The following is a 24422-nucleotide window of genomic DNA, read 5'->3' as shown; positions in this document are numbered from 1 at the left end:
CCAGGATATGAGAGAGACAAAGTAGATGAAGTCATATCTTTTACTGGACCAACTTTTGTTGATGGATGCTACAAGCTTTCGAACTAGTGAGTCAAAGGAAAGAAAAAAAAATCAGTGTGTCTAATCTAAATACAAGTTGGGACCATTATTATTAAGCATAAAGGTAATGCATGTCTTAGGAGGCCACTTGAAATGAAGTGGACAATAAAGGTTAGACTGTTATGTAAAAGGAGTTTGAAGTGGGCCATTAAGAGTTAGAAGGAGGTGCTGTTCCAAATTGTTGTAACAAGCCAGGAAATTAATATCCCTATTAAATTCACGGTCTTTAGCTTCTAGCAGCATTATAAATTTAAATTCCCAAGCTTATCATTAGAAGGTGTTGTGCAGGTTTCCTTTGAGAATGAGTTTTGAAAGATCAGATATGGAGTGATCGCTTTGTGAAAAAGTGTTCAGCTAGAGGTGATATGGTGGCTTTGTCTATTATACTCCTGGGAGTATTCTGTGCCAGAAAATTAAAAATTATGCACACAGTATTTTAAAATTCTTCATATATTATTTGTCAAAATATCACAATAGAATCATGCCAGTTTCAATTATTTTGGTAGTTTATTTCAAAATACCTGTCAGCGAGTATGTCTGTAACAATACAGACAAATAAAAAGATTCAGGAAATTTTTTTTTGACAAATAGAATCCTTACTAAGCATATTAATATAGAATTTTGGTAATTCATTTAAACTACAGAAACGTATTTCCAACACCCCTCAGAAGCAGTGAAAAGGCTTGGGGGAGTCAGGGATAATGGATGAGCTGAGAGAGAGGGAGGGAGCCTTGGAGTGAACCAGAGGGTTTTTAGGTGTGGTTGGTAGAAGTATGGAATCGTTTATTTGGGTGGGGGGGTTACGTAGTTGGGGAGCCTTCCGCCATGCAGACTGAATGAGAGAGGCTCAGGGTCAATCAATGAGCCTCTCCCATTCAGTCAGACACATCTGCCCCTGTCCCTGTGTGTCCCTGCACCCCACTCCCCCCATTATTTGTTAAAAGAGTTATTTGGGAAAAGATTTGATAGTTTCTTTAAGTTCCCGTGTGAATTATGGTGTGGGGTCTTTTTTTAGTTCTTTATAGTAGGTGGTGTCAGAGACTTGTCTATTGATCTCATTGACAGTTATCATGATTAGTGGCTACAATAGTGCCCCCTTTGTCTACTGATTTGATCATTATCTGGTGGTTGGATTTCAGGGGCTATCCCGTGGGCGGTACAGAGACTGCAGTGGATGTAATGCAGGGGTGGCCAAACTGGCTTATGAGTCACATGTGGCTCTTTTACTATTAAAGTGCAGCTCACAGAGTCCCCCATGGTGCCCCCGCCCCCCATTCTCCACATACCAGACTGGGCGGGGGGAGCTCGGGACCTCTGCCTTGTAGCAGGGAGAGGGGGGGTCTCGGGGTTTCAGCCAGAGCGGAGCTGAAACACTGGGCCCTGGCAGGCACCTCCTGTGGGGTTGAAGACTGTTGTATGCGGTTTGGAGGGTCAGTAAGTTTGGCCACCCCTGATGTAATTAATGTCTGAGGATTTCACAGTAGATTTTTTTTTTTTCCTGAAGCAACTGATGTAATGATCCACTGTGTGCTTTTCTCCACTGTGGGGTGTCCAATCAGATGATTTTTTTTCTTGTGACTGTCATTGGGGATGTGGTAGTTGTGGGTGGTGGTGTCTTTGTTGTGAAAGATTTACTTGAGGTGGAGTTGGCGGAAGAATTCTTCTAGTTCTGTACATCAGTAGTATTATTAGCAGAAAGCAGCAAACCAGGAGAAATGGGACAGTCAAACTCATGGACTAAGCAGATTCTAATGGACACATGTTTTGGGGAGATGCAGTGCTGAACTGTTGGTATTTGGGTAGATCCAGCACATTTCCTTGGAGGCCTGTCGTAAGTTAGCAGCAGTTACTTACTGCTGGAATCAAGAAAGATCTTCTGTTACATGCAACACGGAAAAACAAACTTAGTTTTCAAAATCAGATTCCTTTTATTTTCATTAATGTATTGGCAAAGGCGGTATCAGTTGGGAGTCTGTAGAAAGAGCAACAGAAGAGCCCATCCCAAGCATCTCATTCAAAATGGCTCCAATGGATCATCTCTGGTTTTGCCAGTCTCGTAGCGGGTAAGACTGGGCTCCTCTTTCTTATAAGGAAGGTTTTGGAACACCCTCAAGTGTACACACTCATCATTGCTTTTGCTGACAGAGACCTGAAAGACAAGGAGAATGGGACAGCCATGGACTAAGCAGATTCTAAGGAAAGGATGTTTTGGGGAGATGCAGTGCTGAACCTATGAATAGCTACAACATAAAAATTAAATCACACATGGTCCCATTCAATACCCTAAACCTGGTCTGTAGAGACTGTCCCATTTCATATCACATGTGTGAGAAGAAACAGGCTTTTGTGTCCAAATTAGGGTGTTCCTGATGATCAGCAGAAATAGAAATGTTATCCCTGCACTCCCAAGGCCAAATTCAACCCTGCCATAAGAACGTGTCACTTCCTGGTTTCTCAAGGAGTTGCACTTGGGCTGAATTTAGGTCATATTCTTCATACCCCAAATTTATCCGTCCCACTCAACCCCTTCATCTTCTGCTTTTTCACAAACCCTTGGATCTGAGTGAAGTAAATAAGAGTTTTCTTTACAAAAAAATCTGATAGTTAAACCCAAAAGTTTTCAATCAGTTTTTCTAAGGCAAAGTCTCATTGACTTCACTCAGATCTCATGCCTAGACTGGCAGTGAAAGAGTTAACCCTTTTTCCCTAGGAAGGCCAGAGCTGTATACAAAGATACTGGGGCAGGAGGCAAAGAAAGCTGAATGCTGGGATGAGGTAAGCCAACACCCTCACAGGGACTGGGTGAAGATTTTTCAGACAAACATTTTATTCACCAAAAAATACAATTTCAAATCTACTGTCTCTCAAATCAAAAAATATTTTTTTGGAAATGCTGACAAACTGTTTCAATGTTTCCAAATTGATTTGGGGAGTGGGGGAGATAGATCCCTTCTCCCCACCAGGCAAAGGAGGGGAATTGAACTAGAGTCTTCTACCTCCCAAACAAGTACCCTAACCACTGGCGTAAAGGTTGTAAGGAAGTCAGTCTGCTCCTCCTTTCCCCTCTGGCTGTTTTGTGGGAAGTCAGACTTGTGCCACCCGGTGTCTTGCAAGAAATAGGTCAGGCACCTGATGCCAGGAGAAGGCTTTTTCATAGAATAATAGATTCTAAGGCCAAAAGGGACAATTATGATTATCTGGTCTGACCTCCTATAAAACACAGGCCATAGAACTCCCCCAAAATAATTCCTAGAGTAGATCTTTTAGCAAAACATCCCATCTTGATCTAAAAATGTTCAGCTCTGGAGAAATCCACTATGACCCTTGGCAAATTGTTCCAATGGTTAATTACTCTCACCATTAAAAATGTACTCCTTGTTTCCAGTCTCAATTTGTCTAGATTCAACTCTCAGCCATTGGATCATGTTATGCCTTTCTGTGCTAGACTGAAGAGCCCATTATTAAATGTTTTTCCCCATGCAAGTACTTACAGAAAGTAATGAAGATGACCCTTAACTTACTCTTTGCTAAACTAAATAGACTGAGCTCTGAATCTCACTATGAGGCATGTTTTCTAACCCTTTAATCATTCTCGTGACTCTTCTCTCAACCCTCTCCAATTTATCAACATCCTTCTTGAATACTGGGCACCAGAACTTGACACAGTGTTCCAACAGTGGTTGCACCAGTGACAAATATAGAGACAAAATAGCCTCTCTACTCCTACTTGAGATTTGCCTGTTTATGCATAGCATCATAGAATCATATAATATCAGGATTGGAAGGGACCGCAGGAGGTCATCTAGTCCAACCCCCTGCTGAAAGCAGGACCAATCCCCCATCCTAGGATCAACGTCAGGCTGACAGGTCTATAATTACCCAGATCATCCCATTTATCCATTTTAAAAATTGGCACTTAAGCTTTCTTCCGGTCTTCTGAAACTTTCCCAGTGCTCTAAGACTTATTGAAAATCAACATTAACAGTCCAGTGAACGCCTCAGCCTGCACTTTTAAAACTCTTGGATGCACATTATTTGATACTGCTAATTTGAAAATGTCTAACTTAAGTAGCTTCTGTTTATCATCCTCCAGAGATATTAGTGGAATAGAAAGAGTGTTATCATCACCATAGGTAGAGATTATATCTCTTTTTCCCCTCAAATACAGAACACAAATATTTATTGAACACTTCTGCCTTTTCTAGGCTGTGACTCCCAAGCAGAGACAGGTGCCTGTGTCACTCTGTACCTCAAAGTAGCACCCTGGAACACCCATATTTACCTCTGTCATAGAATTATGATATATTTCATACAAATCATGCTATGTAGGATATCATATGAAAGGTCATGGTCTACTGAAACCCATTGTTCTGTTAAAATATGTATATCACTAGTATTTATGAGGTTATAAGATTTTGCTGTATGGTTGTTAATGAAATATGTTGTGAGTTTGGAAGTCACCCAATGCTAGTTCTCTAGGGACCACAACAAAGGAGGTTACCAACATCTGGGCGGGCGTAGAACGATCATCACCCACCATTGACCAGCAGGGGAATAGTATACAAGGGATTTACAATTCAATGACAGTTGCACAAGCACCGCACATTGGGGACTGCTCAACTTTATGACTCAGTTGCACAAGACCACAACAGGGGTTTGCTCAACCCTGTGACTCAGGTAGGCCCACCGGCATGCCTGGGCTAGTGTCTTCCAGGCACGTAGACTGAGGAGATAAAATAGGGGACAGTGGCATCATGCTTTGGCCTTTATCCTCCCCCACCTCCCCCCCTAAGCAACAAGAACACTGGGAAGACAAAGCCTTGAACTGAGGAGACTGGTCCCAGGCTTAAAGGGGAAGCCTGTGTATTAAGAACTTAACATCTAGTTTGGTGAGAAAACTGCTTGGTCCAAATACTGCCTAGTCTAATAAAAGATTTAGACTGTGTGATTACCTTTTATTTTCTTTGGTAACTATCTCTGACCTTTTATGCCTACCACTTATAATCACTTAAAATCTATCTTTCTGTAGTTAATAAATCTGTTTTATATTTTACCTAAAGCAGTGTGTTTTGGTTGAAGTGCTTGGGAAATCTCAGCTCAGTTTACAAAGGCCAGTGTGTGTCCTCTCCACATCGAGGGAGAGGCAGACTGGATAATAATCTTATACTGATCAGGTTTCTGACCAGGAAACGATGGTATAGCTCCGGGTTGCGGGCTTGGGAGATTTGCTGGTGCCTTTCTCTCTGTGATTCGTGAGTGGCTCAGAGTGCATTCATGCAATTTAGCTGGGTGTGGGGCTCCATGTGCTGTTCTGCTGAGTGATAACAGTGCCTGGAGGGGTTTACTGCTTGTCAGTACCAAAGCATTGTGAGAGACAGCCCAGACTAGAGAGTTAAGAGGACACAGTGGTACCCCAGTTCCAGGTTGTACTCGGGGGATCCCATCACAGTGCCTAACTCCAGACTGGAGTTAGATACCCAAGTTCCTTTGAGGGGAAGTACTCAGGACAGACACTGCTCTCCTCAGTATTTCCTATTGGCTAGCTTAAGCATCTCTTCATTCAGTGTGCACGCTTTTGTGGATCCTGTTCTTAGGCTCCAAACTTTCCCCATCCATTCTGTAGGGAGCCTGAACACCTAATTCAGGGTTTGTGAATTCCAGTGGGTGACTAAGCATCTAGAAGTTAGGGGCTGCAATGCCCACCTACCTTAGAAAACCTCTCTATCCATGTCCCTCAGAGAGCTACTCTCACTGGCAATCCATTGGGAAAATGTCAGGTGCAGGAGACAGAATGTTCCTAACAGATGGTCCTAAATGACTGAACTCATTGCCACAGGAGATCAGGATGAGACCTGGGCCGGGAGTGTGCAGAGCACAATGAAAACCCAACTCCTTCGACAAGGCTTCTCACAATAACAGAGCTAAAAAGACCCACCATTTAGACTCATAGACTCTAAGGTCAGAAGGGACCATTATGGTCATCTAGTCTGACCTCCCGCATGATGCGGGTCACAAAAGCTGACCCACCCACTCCTGGAATAATTGTCTCCCTTGACTCAGCTGTTGAAGTCCCCAAATCATGATTTAAAGACTTCAAATCGTTGAGAATCCTCCAGCAAGCGACCCCTGCCCCATGCTATGGAGGAAGGCGAAAAACCTCCAGGGCCTCTGCCAATCTACCCTGGAGGAAAATTCCTTCCCGACCCCAAATATGGCGATCAGCTGAACCCCGAGCATGCGGGCAAGATTCTCTAGCCAGACCCTCTGGAAAAAGTTCTCTGTAGTAACTTTTAATATCCCATCATTGACCATTGTTACTAATTACCAGCGATGGCACGTTATTGATCTATTGACTAAAATCACTTTATCCTATCAAACCATCCCCTCCATAAACTTATCAAGCTTAATCTTAAAGCCAGAGAGGTCTTTCGCCCCCACTGTTTCCCTCGGAAGGCTGTTCCAAAACTTCACCCCTCTGATGGTTAGAAACCTTCATCTAATTTCAAGCCTAAACTTCCCGACGGCCAGTTTATATCCATTTGTTCTCGTGTCCACATTAGTACTGAGCTGAAATAATTCCTCCCCTCCCTGGTATTTATCCCTCTGATATATTTAAAGAGAGCAATCATATCCCCCCTCAACCTTCTTTTGGTTAAGGTAAACAAACCGAGCTCCTCGAGTCTCCTCTCATACGACAGATTTTCCATTCTTCGAATCATCCTAGTGGCCCTTCTTTGTACCTGTTCCAGTTTGATTTCATCCTTTTTAAACATGGGAGACCAGAACTGCACACAGTACTCCAAATGAGGTCTCACCAGTGCCTTGTATAACGGAACCAGCACCTCCTTATCCCTACTAGAAATACCTCGCTTAATGCTTCTCCGAGAGAAGGAGCAGACTGGGCTTTTGGGCCCCAGGCAGCCTATGACCATAGGACCGCTTGTTTTGAGGAAACATTAGGGAAGGCAGGAAATTTCCGCTACCATTAAAAAAAAAGTTTCTAGCCCTTTCCCTTAAGAAAGAGCCTTGGAAAATGTAAGCAGATCACTAGGACTGAAAGGAACACGGGGCTGGACTGTCCTTCTGCAGCAGAAGGTTGTGGGGATCTAAAGATCTATCCTTCCCAAACCCACACACATACTGTATTTAAAATTGCTCAGAGTTTGAGGTGTGTACCCACAGAATCCTCCCCAAAATCCCCAGGCCGGCCCTGTGGTACTGGGCTGATTATGGTGAAGAGGATTCTATTTCTTCTCAGGGCACAGAGATGGCAGGAAGGAAAAGCCATTGTTTTTCCAGCCTGCCCAAACAAAAGCTAAGGCCAGCTCTGAGGATGAGAGTTGAGAAAGCAGTTAGAGTCTTGAATGGAGATCAAGTATCAGAGGGGTAGCTGTGTTAGTCTGGATCTGTAAAAGCAGCAGAGAAGCCTGTGGCACCTTATAGACTAACAGACGTATTGGAGCATGAGCATTCGTGGGTGAATACCCACTTCGTCAGATGCATGTAGTGGAAATTTCCAGAGGCAGATTTCCACTACATGCATCTGACGAAGTTGGTATTCACCCACGAAAGCTCATGCTCCAATATGTCTGTTAGTCTATAAGGTGCCCCAGGACTCTTTGCTGCTTGAATGGAGATCGCTCTCTTGGCAATCCCAAAATATTACAATATACAGCTGAAAGAGTATGACTCATGCTTTATACATACTAAGATAAGATTCAAATGAGATTCATAAAACAAGTTGTTTATCTTTTCTATTTTTGTAGCAAAATAGCACCCAACAGGTGCTGGCTGGGCACTGCACAAGCAGACGAGAGATAGTCCCTACCTTGATTAAAAGTCATATTGGGAACTTTTCCTGCAATGTTTGCTCACTATTTGAACATCTTGCTTAAAGGAACTCAAAATGATACTTACGTTCTTCTTCAACTAGAATACTTAAGGAATGATGGAAGAAGTGCGGGATTTTGTTGAGTACTGACCTTAATTAAGTAGTTTGTTCCAGCAACCAACTGAGTTCTATATTGTATGGCTACAAAGACTGGATACGGCTTCTTGTCTTTCTCTTCCAGCTGTGGCTTCACCTGTAGAAGTAAAGAAAGAGGGTTAGGTGGTGTAATGGGGTCAGTACACCCCCTTCTCATCATTTGTCTACTGCCTCAGTTTCTTCTTCTCAGCTTCTCAAAGAATGCACATAGGCTGACATGCAGCACATAACATTTCCCTTCTTTGGGCCTTGCTTATTAACAAACAATTCAACTCAACTCAGATCTTCCAGCCTTACTCCCTAGGCTCCACAGTTCCTTGCAGCCAGGCTTCACAGCCCTGTGAAAACTAGGATTGCTGCCTGGCCTTTCCTGAAATACCTCTCGTCTGAAGCTCCTGCTTTCTGCAAACATCTCCCCCAAAACCCCTGTCCATCCACTGACCTCAGAGTCTGTCGGGTCTAGCTCCCTCTTAAAGGAGGCACCACCTCCAGTTTGCCATCACATGACACTTGGTCACTATGATACAGATGCCCATTGCTGCCAACTGGCAAAGGGTTCGCTGTTCTCTACAAGCAACTCCTGTCTAGACCTGACAAACTCACTACACCTAACACACTGCTTTCATGGTATGCACCTATGACAGGCAGCATGTGAGGTCTCTGTTGAAAACTTGTAACTTCTCAATACCCATAATCATTGTGAGATGTGTGTACGGGTGATATTTAAGGAATAATGTAACTGTATTGAAAATTTTGCCTTTATGGTCTTGGAGGGAAAGTGAGTGACTAGGGAATAATATGTCTCAGAGACGGACAATTCAAGCAGGAAGGAGTTGCTGCCCATTCTGTGCTAGCCGATTATGTATTCCATTACTCATTGTCTGCCTTGGAACCAACCCAGAAAAATCAATGGAAAAACCATTGAAGACAAACTAAGCATCGCAACCACTTGAATGTGAAAAGCAATGATAGGACATTGAGTGGATCCCCCTGTTTGGTGAATAAAGACAAAAGACTGATTTGGTATATCACAGGGTGGAGAAAGACGCTCTGTATACATTGACTAAGGAGGCACCTTGATGAGCAGGGGTGCTTCATGAAAGATTGGGTCCTCGCTCCTTGGGGCTAGCAAATGCAGCAAAAGACTGAAATGTGGGCTAAGAATCTACACTATTACATAGGAAAGTTAACTTAAGTGTAGGCCCTAGTTTGCGGTTAATAGGGAACCATTTGTTTCCATCACTCACACTTGTTTCCATTTAATCTGTTCTTTCTTAAATACATTTTCTTTTGTTTTCCTTTAAGTGAACTGAAGTGTTGGGTGTGCTACCGGAACAGTGATCTGGTAAACCTGGGGTCCACTGTTCCTTTGGGAATGGAGGAACTGGGATTTCTGTGGTGTCCAGGGATCAGGGGCTGCATACCACAGAGGGACACTTCAAAGGGACTCTGAGGCTGGGGTGCACCTATGTTCAATCTGCAGGGCAAAGACAGGGCTGGTACTGCCCAGAGGAGAGTGGCTGACAGGCTGGTTGTGTTAGGGAGCTAACACCCAGCTGGCAAAGGCAAGACTCCCTCATGCTGGAGGCAGGTTTGGGTAGATGTGTTTATGCAGGGGAACAACTTTAAACACTGTGGATTTTTAAAATTTATTCAATGCCAGTACTTCAAAAATATGATGTAGAACAAGGAGTGTTTCCCATGATAACATACATCTGAAGGGAAGGGAAGTTTGGGGCTCATCAATGAATTGACAGTGACATTATCAATGACCTTTTCAAAGGCTAAGTACCCACTGTCACAGTTCAAGGCAACTGCACCTGCAGTCCCCCCTTCTGTCCACCAACAGGAGGCCCCCAGCTTTTCAGCCATCACCTGTCTTGGGCAAAGGCCCATGTCTCTCTCCCTCCTGACCAGGGAGTTCAGGCTGCACAGCTTCCTAATCTACACTGTGATATCTCCAGCAAGCCAGACTGCCTAAACAGGACAGTGTCTGAGCTGCTTTCTCTGCGCAGGCTCTGAACATGGAGTTCCAGCAGTGACAGGTTATCACACAGATCTTTCTAAGCAAACACATTTATTCTTAAGGTAAAAGCATTACACAGGAAACATTAACACAATAAAAACCTACACACATGCCAGAAAATTTACCAGAGGTCACCCCAGCTCCAACGTAGGGCTCTAGTAGGTTAAGTCCTTCCAACCTTTCCACAAGGATTGGACAGAAGGTCCTGTCCATTTACTGTATCAGAAAAAAGGCCTCAAGTCAGTTTAAACTATTTATCTAAAAATCCTTTGAACCAGTAAATGCAAGTATCTCTCCAGGTGGTGGTACCTCTCTGGAGGTGTTATAATCTGAATGAATTTGCCTCACTTCCCCACATTATTCTTAGTTACTAGAGGGCTGTGGTTCCCCTCCCCCATGGTACAATCCCTCAATCATACATAATTTTTTGCATTTTTAATTCAATGAACTCCTATAATACTAATTTAATTCAATACGGTTTGTCCAGCATATTGCAGGTTAGTGTCATATCTGTCACAATGAAGTGACTTTTCCCTAAGACTATTGTGATTACACTCACATGATGAGGTCATTGGAGTGCTATGGTACATCAACCCTTCTCAGATACAGATGTACTGCATCTCAGAGGAAAGCATTAAAGAAACTTCAGCTGTGAGGCACATGGACTACAAGAGCTAGTGGGTCCCAAAAAGCTCTGACACACAGCACAAATGAAATACTAATTTACTAAGGCTGACAGAAAAGGACAAATTCCCTAGGCTCACTAAACAGCTCAGAGTAGTTCTCAGTTTAACCTTTGGGGGACAGTTCAAAAGAAGGTTGGGGTCCTCAAGCCTCACTATCTTAATATCTTAATCCATTCAGGCAGTAGAGGTAATTGGTCAGAGTTCAGTTCTGTGGTATGACTCATTGGGGGTCCCTCTGAATTGCTCTTCCACACTGATGCAGCATCTTCTGCTTGAGTGTCAACTCTGGAGCAGCTGTTCCAGTGCTTCACATGCTGCCACTCTCACCCCAAATGCTGCAATCACTGCGCTCCTCCCATATTCCCCCAATGCACCCACTCTTGACTAACTATTCTCCCAGTTCCCATGGAACCTTTCCTTTCTGCTGCTCTCAGCAGATTCACCACACCACACCCAGGCTTTCCACTTCTTTGGAAGTGTTGAATTAAGTGTTCCCTCAACGCCAGCTGTCCTTGTCTCAGACAAATAAACTGTCATCCCCCACCCCTGCCATTCATGACCTTCCCAACCTCCAAGCACTATTTACCCATCAGTTATTTATTGAGAGGGCCCATCCCTTTGAGGGAGTTCAAGCTGCCAGCTGCCTAGTCCCCAAATGGACAGTTTGAAGCCCTTGGCTCATGCCTAACAGATGTAGGACAAGGAGATTTATTAAGTAATACATTCCTGATCAAATGTATTGTTTGTTGTTGTTTCTGGACTCAGGTAGGATAAGGGCAGAAATGAAGGTAACGCCCAGGGGTCAACAATGGTACAAGAAAACCTCCCCAAAATTGATAGGACTAGGGCTGCTGGGGCTAGATTTCACCAAGGATCTTAGGCACCCTGGAATTCTTACCCTTCAATTAGGCACCCAAGTTCCCCCTGTATTGTATGGGGAGACTTAATTGCCTAAGAAAGGGATTCCCAGAAGCCAGTAGGCAGAGTGGGGAGTCATCTAAGCTAGCCAGAAGTAAAATGGAGAGAAGAGGGGCAGGGCCCAGGGCCCAGATCTACAAAGGTACTTAGGCACCTGACTGACAGGCCGGAGAGAGGTGCCCATCTCTGCTTGGGATTCGTGCTTTCAGATTGCCAGATGAAAAGTGCCTTGTACTTAATGAGGAAATCAGGGTTAAAATCCTTTCCTCTTAGAAGAGCTTTTGGCAAAGCATCATTTCCATTTGCTGTGATTTTAATTGTCTGCTTTGGAGCCTCTTTTAGGAGCATTTGGATACTACAATGAAATCCAACGTAATGACAGCATTATAGATGGGGAAACTGAGGCAGAGAGCGCTGAGGTGACTTCCCCAAAGTCAGGCCACACAGCGAGTCTGTGGCTGACACAGGAATCACATCCGTCTCATTACTACCCCTCCCAGTGCACCAACCACTAATCCATTGTGATTGCCAGTGAGCTAATGAATGAACTTTGACCATTTCTTTAAAAACATGTAGTCAATAAAGTCAACTAATATATTTTAACCAATCATCAATGACATTTGTCTGTTGGCAGCCAGTTTCCCTTTGTATAAAGAGATGCATGAAGAAGGGTGAGCTCAGAGCCACCACACTCAGATTCTAAGATTTTTTGGACAGAGACCATCTGTTACGTTTCCACAGTGTGTGCACACAACAGCCATAATACTTTGAAGTTCTAGTGCCTTTCAAGGAAGAATCTCAATGTGCCTTACAAATATGAATTAATTAAATCGTACAGCGCCCATGTGAGGAAGAGAAGTATTATTTGCCTCCCATTTTACAGCTGAGGAAACTGAAGCACAATTTCCCCTTCCTCAAAAGGGTCACACAGGAAGTCCATGGCCAAGACAGGCAGGCCCAGGGTATTTTTCCCATGTCCATCCCCCAGCCCAAACAACCTTCAAGTGGCCCTAAATCTTATCAGAAAGGCCAAAATTATAAATCACAGGAAAATACTGACAAAGTAGCCAATTTTTACCTTCTTGAACGTTTAAAATCCAAGATTTTCCAGAGATCCAACTAGCCCCTGGACTCATAGAAGGTTATTTTTTTAAAAAATAGTGACATCTAGGGGCCCTGACATACCCACTCCCCTCCTCTTCCCCTGGTAATGGGACCCTAGAGCAAGCCCTAGAGCCAGGAACAAAAGCCTGACTCCCTGGGCTGCTCTGCATTAGCAAATGGGACCTCCAATTCACCACCAGTGCAGCTCCACTAGCCCAAGTACACAAGAATCAGTGTAGGCAGGACACTGATATTTTTACTACCCTGTCAGCCAATTCTGTACAGATCAGGGTTTGATGATACACTTGCAAAGACATCTAAAACCCTGTCTACACAGGTGCTTCTACCACTGCTACTGCCGGTGGAATTGCACTGGTAGTTTATTAGGCAGTGAAGACCTTGTCATTCATATATTGCTATCTGCACCACAACTGTGAATGTCTCTAGAGCTCCCAAAAGACTGGAAAGCAGAAGGTCAGAAGACTGGAAGAAAACTAATGTGCCAGTATTTCAAAAGGATAAATGTGATAACCCAGACCACTATAAGCCTGCCAGTCTGACGTCGATTTCAGGCAAGATATCGGAACAGCTGATATGGGACTTGATTAATAAAGAATTAAAAGAGGATACTATACTTAATGCCAATCAACGTGGCTTTATGGAAAATAGATCCTGTCAGACTAACTTGATATCCCTTTTTGATGAGATTATAAATTTGGTTGATAAAGGTAAAAGCATTGATGTAATAGACCTAGACTTCTGTATGGCATTATACTTGGTACCACATGACATTTCGATTAAAAAACTAGAATGATACAAAATTACCATGGCCACTATTAGGATATAGATATTCAGGCCTGTCTGTAAAAGCCTATACTTTAAGAATTTAGGTATATTCTTATCACTTAGCTAGTTATAGAGGTATAAAAGAGAAAATCAAAATCACACTCTGTATGTATAAGGCACAGACTGAGGCTCTGTTCTTAGGCTAAGTAAGGCCTTCGGCTAAGCAGCAGAGGCAGCCATAAACTGGGAAGTGTATGGTCACATCCTCACATTCCAAACTAGTCACATGGAAATAAGGTGCTATTGGGCTGTTAGGAATACAATCCTGTCCTGATATTCCTATCACCTCCAGAGAAAGGAAAGAGCCTAGAAGATGTAAAAGGAAACTTAGGTTGATAGTTTTCTGTCTGGTAAGAACTCACTTATCAATAGACACAGCTGGAAAACCCTTATGTCTGTATAGATGTAGTTGTGAAATCCTCACTTCTGTATTGTTCTGTATGTTTATTTGCATGGTCTCTGTCTGGTTCTGTGACCGTTTCTGTCTGCTGTATAATTAATTTTGTTGGGTGTAAACCAATTAAGGTGGTGGAATATAATTGGTTAAATAACCATGTTACAGTATGTTAGGATTGGTTAGTAAAATTTTAGTAAAATGATTGGTTAAGGTATAGCTAAGCAGAACTCAAGTTTTACTATATAGTCTGCAGTCAATCAGGAAGTAAGGGGGGGAATGGGAACAGGGACTGGGGGTGGTGGAATTGGGATCATGTTTTGCTAAAAGGGGGGAATGGGAACAGGGAATGGGGGTGGGGAAATTGGGATTATGTTTTGCTAAGGGGGGGGAATGGGAACAGGGACTGGGGGGAATTGGAATCATGTTTTGCTAAGGGGGGAATGGGAACAGGGACACAGGCAAGGCTCTGTGGTGTCAGAGCTGGGAAGGGGGACACTGAGGAAGGAAACCGGAATCATGCTTGATGGAAGTTCACCCCAATAAACATTGAATTGTTTGCGCCTTTGGACTTCGGGTATTGTTGCTCTCTGTTCATGCGAGAAGGACCAGGGAAGTGAGAGGGTGAAGGAAAAAGCCCCCTAACAGCCACATCAAATGGATTAAAAGAATGAAAAGTTCTATGCCTGTGTTCTACAGGAGGTCAGACTAGATGGTCCCTTCTGGCCTTGGCAGACACGAATCTAAGAATTTTATGGACTTGAGTTAGTGCAGTCACTTTTGAAGCAATTTTTCCATGCCGCATACTACATGCTTCTAATCAATCAAGAGGGTTTCCATTTTCAGTGCTGGATGTTAGATTTTAAAGTATATTGTAACCTCATTCCCAAATCTCTCTAGAATTTGATTTAACAACATACACTTTTGTTATATTTGTTTCTGTTGTCCAGCTTTCAATGCATGCCACTCACCTTGTTAGCAATTTCTTGGATATGTAGGCAAGGCAAGGTCTCTGACCAGCCTCCAGGAACTTCTGATGACATGTTGGGGAAACTCTGACAAGGAAGATCTAGAGCAAATGTAATCAGAGAATAGTCAAAGATCTGATATTATGTAGTCACATAGTCATGTGATTTGTATATGTGAAGTTTATATATATATATATATATATACACACACACAGGTTTGAAGAGGGGAGAGAAGGAAAAAAAGGAACAACACAAAACAAAAGCAAAATTTTAGTCTTGTTAATAGTAAGGGAAAGAGCATTTTAAATATCACTATGTGTAAAGTGCTCTGTGGACATGGGAAAAGCAGAAAAAAAATAACACTCAACTCCCATAGTTATGGAAATTGGTTCAGCCTGAGATGGTAATTTCTGGATTTACCACCAGTTTGAACACACGTGACTGTTCTCGTGCTTAGGGAGGTGATTGTAAACACCGAGCTACACCCAAGTATATCCCAACGTTTGCCTTAAAACTACCACACGTTCTCCCTCGTTTTCATTGCAGCAATTCCTGTTTAACTTAAAATGTGGTTTTCTCTGTATTTTTAGATGGGCAAAGGCCTTTAATTGTAATGATTTTATTTCTCTATTTTTCATTATAAAGCGGAAAGATTTTCCATCTCTTTAAAGGACAGAGATAAGAATGCTGGTATATGCTACCTCCTTACCTCCCCCCAACCTCTTTTTCCCCCTGTGTTGTAGTTTTTATTTGCAGAAATATGACCTACCCTTCAAAAGGAGCATGCAGGGAAATTTCTCTCTCAAACTTTTTACAAAACCTATGTTTTCAGTTTTGGGCCAGGAATAAAGTGTTCTTTTTCTGCATAATTCCTTTAGCATTTGTCTAACTGGTAGATAGACTCCTGTGAAAGACATACCTAATCTTTAGAACAATTTCCCTTGTTCCATTTACTTAAAGTACTGTATTTCTTCACAGCCTTTTATATTTATTGGAAATTAGCACCTATTGGCTTAAACTGTATCAGAGGCCTCTTAATTTTAGTAAAGTTTTTGAAGGACAGAAAAATTTAAAAGAATATTTTAGCAAAACATCCAACACATAAACACAACACCTCCCCACCCCCTATTCCGCCCCATTTCCCAAACAATTCAGCATGCATTCGAGCCAACTTGTGTCCTTTTTGATAGATAAACCATTGGAAACACACATTCAAAATAGCTGTATACTATTAGTAGTGGCTTAGAGAGATTCCTCCCTCTCAGCCATGGAGGGAGGCCACACCGCCTCGCTGCTCCACCTAGCAGCTGAGGCCAAAGGACGGGGGATTAGCATGGTAAGTGTCAGCAAAGAGTCTAGGGCCCTGGCCCTTTGGGGTGGGGCAGGGCAATTGACAGTCTTTAGCCGAGCTGCCTGACTAGGACAGACAGCAAACACAGTCAGGCTCAAGCCCTCTGGACAGGGCAGAGCAGTAGCAGTAGCAGTCTATGGCCTGTTAGGATATAGATATGCAGGCCTGTCTGTAAAGGCCTATACTTTAAGAATTTAGGTGTATTTTTATCACTTAGCTAGTTATAGAGATATAAAACAAAGAATCAAAATCACAGTCCGCCTGTGTATGGGCCTTCTCTCGCTAGGATATTCTGAGGCCTGGTTCTTAGGCTAAGGCCTTTGGCTAAGCAGCAGGACCAGCCATAAACTGGGAAGCGTATGGTCACATCCTCACATTCTTAAACTAGTCACATTTAAACAAGGTGGTATTGGGCTGTACGGAAGATGATCCTGTCCTGATAGTGCCTATCACCACCAGATAAAGATGGTTAAAGAAAACTTAGTTTGATAGCATCCTGTCTGGCAAGAAATCACTTCTCAATAGTTGTGGTTGTGAAACCCTCATTTCTGTATGTTTTATCTTTATGGCCCCCACTTTTCTATTGTTAATCTGTCTGGTTCTCTAATTGTTTCTGTCTGTTGTATAAATAATTTTGCTAGGTGTAAGTTAATTAGGGTAGTGGGATATAATTCGTTAGAGAATTATGTTAGGACTGGTTAGATAGATTTCAGTAAAATGATCGGTTAAGGTATAGCTGAGAATATTACTATATAAATTAGAGGCAAACAGGAAGTAAGTTGGGATTCAAAAATAAGGAAAAAGGAACTTGGATTTAAGCTTACTGGAAGTTCACCCCAATAAACATTGAATTGTTTGCACCTTTGGACTTCGGGTATTGTTGCTCTCTGTTCACGCGAGAAGGACCAGGGAACTGGGAGGGTGAAGGAATAAGCCCTCTAAAATGGCCCAGTTCTCTGGCTTTGGCAGGCAGCAGACAAACACAGGACTAGGGGTAGGGTTGGCAGCAGGGTGTAGGGAGAACCCTTGCCTACCCTACTCCACCAGGCCCCAGCCCAGGGCCCTGTTAGTGGCAGGGAATCCTGCCACTGGGTCAGTGGGGATCCTGCGGAAAGATGCTGACTGGGTTTCACCAACACAACTGGACTAATGTCTGGTTTCCCTGAGCTACTTTCTACCCCTACCTGTTCGTAGGGTTTCGTTGCTCCTGGGTCCTCAGTCTCCTTTGGGTACACGGCACCCAGCAGTCCCAGCAGTTCCTCAGGGTACTCAGCCAACAGCAGTCTTAGCAGCTCCCCTTCCTCAGGGTACTGCTTCACGGGCAGAGGTTGGCACAGCTCAGTCCCTGGTGCAGGGGTCAGCAGCAAAGCAGAGGCATCTGAATCCTTTCCTGGCTCTGGCTCAACTCAGCTGGAGGTTCTGCCTCTTATACTTCCTGTTCCATCCCTCTGCTTCCAGCACAAGGGGCGGTCCCAGCCTCACTCCACCCACAAGAGGGTGGGGAGTGGTTCCTCCCTGTCAGCCTTGGAGGGAGGCCACTCCACCTCACTACGTATTTTGTAGATAAGTCATCCATTCACACACACGTTCAATTGTTGTTCAGTGTTATTTTATACCAAGTGCACATACACACAGCTTAACTTAAAAGAAATCTAACTATGTAAAATTAGCTAATACATCCCATGTAAACTTGTAAACTCAGATGGGAAGAGTGTCTCCACCAGGCCCATCCAGCAGAACTACCAAAATCAGTTGGGCCATAAAGGAACATCGCAATACAAGGCGTTGGCGAATGGCCCTATCACACCTTGGAACTACTACGTGCAAGGAAGCTCTTCCTATGGACTTGGCAGCTGCATGAAGGAAATAAAACAAAGACACAGGGAAAATTTTCCATCCCTTTGCTGTTTGAACTCTCACAGGGCCAGAGACACCAAACTGAAGCCAGAGAGCCCAACGGGTTACCCCGGGTCTGCCTGGAAAGCAGGGCCGGCTCCAGGCATCAGCATTCCAAGCAGGTGCTTGGGGTGGCAATCTGCAAGGAGCGGCAGTCCGTGTGTTTTTGCCGCTCCAAGCAGCGGGCCGAATTGCCACCGCGGACAGCGGGGGCAATCTGTGTGCAGTTAGGGCGGCACACGTGTTTCCGGTGGCAATTCGGCGGCAGCTTCTATGTTCCGCTGCCCGCGGGGGCAATTTGGCGGCTTCTGTCTTCTGGCTGAAGACAGAAGTTGCCGCCAAATTGCTGCTGCCCTGGAAACGCGTTTTCCGCCCTAAAGGCACACGGACTGCCCCCGCCGTCCATGGCGGCAATTCGACGCACTGCTTGGGGCGGCAAAAACAGTAGAGCCGGCCATGCTGGAAATACACTTTGAATCAACAGATCACTACAACTCTGTCACTCTTAGGATTTAGAGTGCAACTCATCTGTATATATGTTTGTTTGCTTTAACCTGTAAATAATTCTCTCGTTCCTTTTTCCTCTTAATAATCCTTTAAGTTAATTTATTACAGGATTGGCTACAGGCATTGGCTGTGGTGTGAGATCTAAGATACACATTGATCTGGGGCCAGGGACTCGTCTCTTGGGACAGAAAGCAACTTGAATATCTTGTGATGTTTTCGGTCTCAGTGACTGTTTATCACTAAGCCCAGCATGTCTGGGTAGCAAGATAGACTGGTGAGTCTAGGGGGACTGTCTATGACTCCAGGGTGAGACTGTTTTAGGGATCCAGCAATTCACATTTGTTACTGGCTTGGTGAAATCTAATTTTAGAACATAGCAGCAGTGTGGGGTGTCTGCCCTGTTTTTGACAGTCTGCCCTGAGGGAGGCAGCAAGATCGTGAGGCACTCCAGACAGTGCAACACCGTGCTCTAACCACTAGGCACAACCCCAGTTCTAACCGCTAGGCACAGCTGCCCCAGTCCCAGTCTCTGACACAGTCTAGATGGAGCATGATTGTTGCCTCTTTTGTCCTCACCCCGCTTCCCTTTAGGGAGTCATCTCCACAATTTCCCCTTGCTGCTGGAATCTCTGCCAGGGACCTTGCGATCCTGGACCCTCCTTTCTTTTCTGGTTCTCAGACTACAGCCATTCAGTTAGCTCTGCCTTTGTCAGCCCTTGACAGCTTACTTTTCTTACTGTGCATATCTCAGCCAGCTGAATTTTCTTCAGCTGCTCCATATTCATCTCTCCTGTTTATCCTTCCTTTTCCCTTTCCTGAACAGGCTGGGAGACACTTTTTCTTTGTGCTTTTTCCTCCCACTATACTTGCTTTTACTGCCATTGGCACATATTGGCAATTCCTCTTCACTGTCCCAGATCCCACACACAGTGTCACCAGGTAACAGTTCCCGAGGTAACTACACCAATGACTCCTTCGTGGCTGGCTGGAGGGCACTCCACTTAGGTCTCAGGCTGTCACCTTTCTCATGGCGGAACCCACGTTCTTTGCAGTCCAGATCAGGGATTTAGGCAACTCCTCCTGCCCTTCATTGGGATCACCTGAGCAGGTCTGAAGCATGTTTACACTACAGCAGTACAATGGCACAACTGTGGTGCTGCAGATACACTGCTGTAGCTATGCAGCTATAGCGCTTTCGTGTAAATACACCCTACACTGATGGAAGGGGCTTTCCGTCCATGTAGGTAATCCACCTCTCCAAGAGGCGGTAGCTGGGTGGATGGAAAAATCCTTTCGTCGAACTACCTGCATCTACCCTGGGGGTCAGGTCAACCTAACTGTGTCACATAGGGAACGACATATTTCACAGGCCTGAGTGATGAAGCTAGATTGACCTAAGTACAATTTAGATGGGGCTACTATAACTGGCTGGATAACAGTACTCAGAGAGTTGTTGTTAATGGTTCCCAATCCTGCTGGAAAGGCATACCAAGTGGGGTTCCGCAGGGGTCTGTTTTGGGACCGGCTCTCTTCAATATCTTCATTAATGACTTAGATATTGGCATAGAAAGTACGCTTATTAAGTTTGCAGATGATACCAAATTGGGAGGGATTGCAACTGCTTTGGAGGACAGGGTCATAATTCAAAATGATCTGGACAATTTGGAGAAATGGTCTGAGGTAAACAGGATGAAGTTTAACAAAGACAAATGCAAAGTGCTCCACTTAGGAAGGAAAAATCAGTTTCATGCATACAGAATGGGAAGAGACTGTCGAGGAAGGAGTACGGCAGAAAGGGATCTAGGGGTTATAGTGGACCACAAGCTAAATATGAGTCAATAGTGTGATGCTGTTGCAAAAAAAGCAAACATGATTCTGGGATGTATTAACAGGTGTGTTGTGAGCAAGATATGAGAAGTCATTCTTCCGCTCTACTCTGCTCTGGTTAGGCCTCAACTGGAGTATTGTGTCCAGTTCTGGTCACTGCATTTCAAGAAAGATGTGGAGAAATTGGAGAGGGTCCAGAGAAGAGCAACAAGAATGATTAAAGGTCTTGAGAACATGACCTGTGAAGGAAGGCTGAAAGAATTGGGTTTGTTTAGTTTGGAAAAGAGAAGACTGAGAGGGGACATTATAGCAGTTTTCAGGTATCTAAAAGGGTGTCATAAGGAGGAGGGAGAAAACTTGTTCACCTTACCCTCTAAGGATAGAACAAGAAGCAATGGGCTTAACCTGCAGCAAGGGAGGTTTAGGTTGGACATTAGGAAAATGTTTCTAACTGTAAGGGTGGTTAAACACTGGAATAAATTGCCTAGGGAGGTTGTGGAATCTCCATCTCTGGAGATATTTAAGAGTAGGTTAGATAAATGTCTATCAGGGATGGTCTAGACAGTATTTGGTCCTGCCATGAGGGCAGGGGACTGGACTCGATGACCTCTCGCGGTCCCTTCCAGTCCTAGAATCTATGAATCTATGAAAAAAAAATGTAGGTGTAGATAAGGCCTGAGTTTAGTCCAGCACCTGCCAACCTGCTGTCTGCGAGGCAGTGACAGAGTTAACCAGTGACCAGCCAGCCTTCATACAGCAGAGTGTTACTTATTCAGAACAAAACTATTACAGAGAAAGGATATCATAACAGACAAGGATATCACCACAGACATGCATCTGACGAAGTGAGTATTCACCCACGAAAGCTTATGCTCCAATACATCTGTTAGTCTTAAAGGTGCCACGGGACTCTCTGCTGCTTTTTACAGATCCAGACTAACACAGCTACCCGTCTGATACTTTTCAGGTCTTTGTTTGACAGTCTCTTGAACCAGGGTTTTCACATGTAGGTCACCAGTCTGTATCCAGCCTGACTTGGAGACTTTAAGGCCAGACGGGACCAGCCTGATCATATGTATCTAGGGCCCTGGGTGGGCAGAGCTGGCCTGTCCTGCTGAGACCTCACTGCTGTTGTTACTTGCGTTAGCTTTGATCTAGCTAGCTCAAAGCGAGCTGTGGCCTGTTTACACATACTGGAATCACAGCCCCCAGTTGCAGTGCAGGAACAAATTTTATAGTGGAGGTGCTGAGAGTCATTGAACCAAACTGTAAGCCATGTATATAATGGAAACCACTTCAAGCCAGGGGGTGCTGCAGCACTCCCGCTATCCCTAGCTCCAGTTCCTACGTTGCAGTGTAGACGTACGCTTAGTGAGAGCTGTTTCGGTGGAGTGGAGAGGGTGGAAGCCAGACTGGAGGGGCTGCGGGTTGAGGTTGGAGACGAACAGTCATACATGGCTCATTATTTGGGTCCAGCGAAGAAGGGAAGGGAAGGTATATATCCCTGTGATGTACACTTCTCTAGGATTGGTATCTATTATTTATTTTATCTATTTTCGGTCAGGGGAGCAGAGTTTCTACAACTGCTCCAAATTCATAGATCTGTAAGTAAAGCCGAATGCAATGTTCCAGTTCAATAGAACTTCATCCAAAAATGCAGTTTTGGGGGAGCTGGAACTATTCATTAACTTGGGTAAAATCTGATGAATAGTTTCATCCAAATATAAAATGAGGAAAAAATGTTTGAAAGGAGTCAAAATGGTTCATTCTGACATTTGTGAAATGAATTGTTTTGACTTTTCATTTCAAAACATTTTGAAACAATGATTTGTTTCAACTATAACCACATTTTTAAAAAGACACAAAAAAGATGAAACAAAACACTGATTTATTTTGTTTCAGATTGAAAAAAGTGGTTTGTTCAACCCATATTGATTTTATGTTTTTTAGTTTTTAGTTTTTTGAAGAAAAACCAAAATAATCAGTTTCATAGAGTAGAACATAGAATGTTGGAAGGGATCTCAGAAGGTCATCTAGTCCAACCCCCTGCTCAAAGCAGGACCAATCCCCAACTAATCCTCCACACAGCCCAGCAGGAACGGCCACCTCTAAATGTCCCCTTAATAAAATTACCCTATTTTAACCAGGTGACCATGAATGATATCACTCTCCTGAGGATAACACAGAGAGATAAAGAACGGATGTTGCTTGACTGCATTCCAGTAGCTTTACTGGCCACGAATACATGCCAAGTCTTCAGGACAAATTAATCATTAAACACGCTTGTTTTTAAACCATGTATTGTATTTACAAAGGTACACTCACCAGAGGGGGCCTTCTCCGCCTTCAGGGTCCGGAAGCCCTGGTTGGGAGGGTAATGTCTCCAGGGTGATAAATAGTTCCTGGCTGTTGGGGAGAACGTTTTCTCCGCTTGCCTGCTGTGCAACCTCCTCTTCCTCGTCCCCAAAATCCTCATCCCTGTTGCGTGAGACTCCCTTGCAGGAGTAGTTGTAGGGGCACCCCTAGAATTGCATGCAGCTCATCATAGAAGCGGCATGTCTGGGGTTCTGACCCGGAGCGGCCGTTTGCCTCTTTGATTTTTTTGTAGGCTTGCCTGAGCTCCTTAAGTTTCACATGGCACTGCTGCAGGTCCCTGTTATAGCCTCTGTCCTTCATGACCTTGGAGATTTTTTCAAATGTTTTGGCATTTCGTCTTTTGGAATGGAGAGGTAACCTCAGTGCGAGAGGATACCTTAACACCATCTGGAAGGAGGGTCCCAACTATGGGAAGATTTCCCTCTGCTCCGGTTGACTGCTCTGCTTCCCTGGGCCTTTCATCCTCCTCAACAGCGCAGGGGCTGTCTGACCGGAGGTGGGACAATTCTACAGTGTCCCGGAAAGCCTCATCTGCAATGTCCCGGAAAGCCTCTCTGCCTCCCTTAGCTCCTCCAGTTCTGCCACCCTGGCCTCCAAAGCCCGTACACAGTCTCTGAGGGCCAGGAGCTCCTTGCACCGAATGCACACATACACCACCCGCCCACAGGGCAGGTAATTAATTAATTTTCATTCATGCAGCTGAGCTCCCGGCGCGGTGGCGCTAGCCCACTGGGCCCACTACACGGCAAGCAGGAGCCTGCAGAGCACAGCCCTGCCCCTGCCCCGGGGACACAGAGAGGCAGCGAGGAGGTCTCGCTCCTCTGCGTGCTGCAGCAGGGCGGGGCTTGTAGACTCCGGCAGCAGGCAGCGGGCGCCGGGCAGAGAGCCCCCTCCGCCCCTGCCCCCGCCCCCCTCCCCTCAACCCGACCCTACCCGACCCTAGGAAGGAGCAAGAGGGACTGGGAGGGACCTGCCTGCTGGATGCTTCCTGGGAGCCGCTCCAGGTAAGCATTACTGGGCTCACCTGGACCCCTGGCAGGTCCCTCTGGGGGGGGCTCCCCTCAGACCCACTGCCCTCAACCCCCACCCTGACCCTGTTCCCTCAGCCTCCCCCGCAGTGTCCCCCCCTGTACCCCCACCCTCAATCCACTGCCCTCAGCCCCCCTGACCCTGTTCCCTCTGCCTCCCCCACAGTCCCTCCCCTCCCCCGATCATCTCACCCTGCATGGATGTGGAAATCTGTCCCGGATTCCAGGCTGTTGTTAGCCCCTGGGGCTAAAGATCAGCAGAGGTTTCCAAAGGGAAGTTTCCAGCCTTTGCTCAGACCCAAACATTTTCACTTAAAAAAATAAATAAATAAATAAATACCCAAACCCATCCTGACACCCATCTGCTCTGTCCAGATTTGCTGTTATCCCTGTTGAGGCCAAAGTTCTT

The 24422-nt window shown here is 44.7% G+C and overlaps 1 protein-coding gene across 1 annotated transcript; it reads right to left on the bottom strand.

Moving 5' to 3' along the window:
- Positions 1-2003: 2003 nt before the first annotated feature.
- Positions 2004-17815, bottom strand: LOC101949838 (cystatin-A-like). Its single transcript, XM_005292744.4, has 4 exons — positions 17564-17815; positions 15032-15129; positions 8082-8183; positions 2004-2248 (listed from the first exon to the last, which is right to left on the bottom strand). Exons 2-4 carry the CDS (start codon positions 15101-15103, stop codon positions 2114-2116), a joined length of 309 nt encoding a protein of 102 aa, XP_005292801.2. The 5' UTR covers positions 15104-15129; positions 17564-17815; the 3' UTR covers positions 2004-2113.
- Between the last annotated feature and the right edge of the window lie 6607 nt (positions 17816-24422).

Source organism: Chrysemys picta, chromosome 1, assembly GCF_011386835.1.
Source record: "Chrysemys picta bellii isolate R12L10 chromosome 1, ASM1138683v2, whole genome shotgun sequence".
NCBI lineage: Eukaryota > Metazoa > Chordata > Testudines > Emydidae > Chrysemys > Chrysemys picta.
The sequence above is the reverse complement of the archived record's forward strand: the minus strand, read 5'-3'. Positions and strand labels throughout refer to the sequence as shown.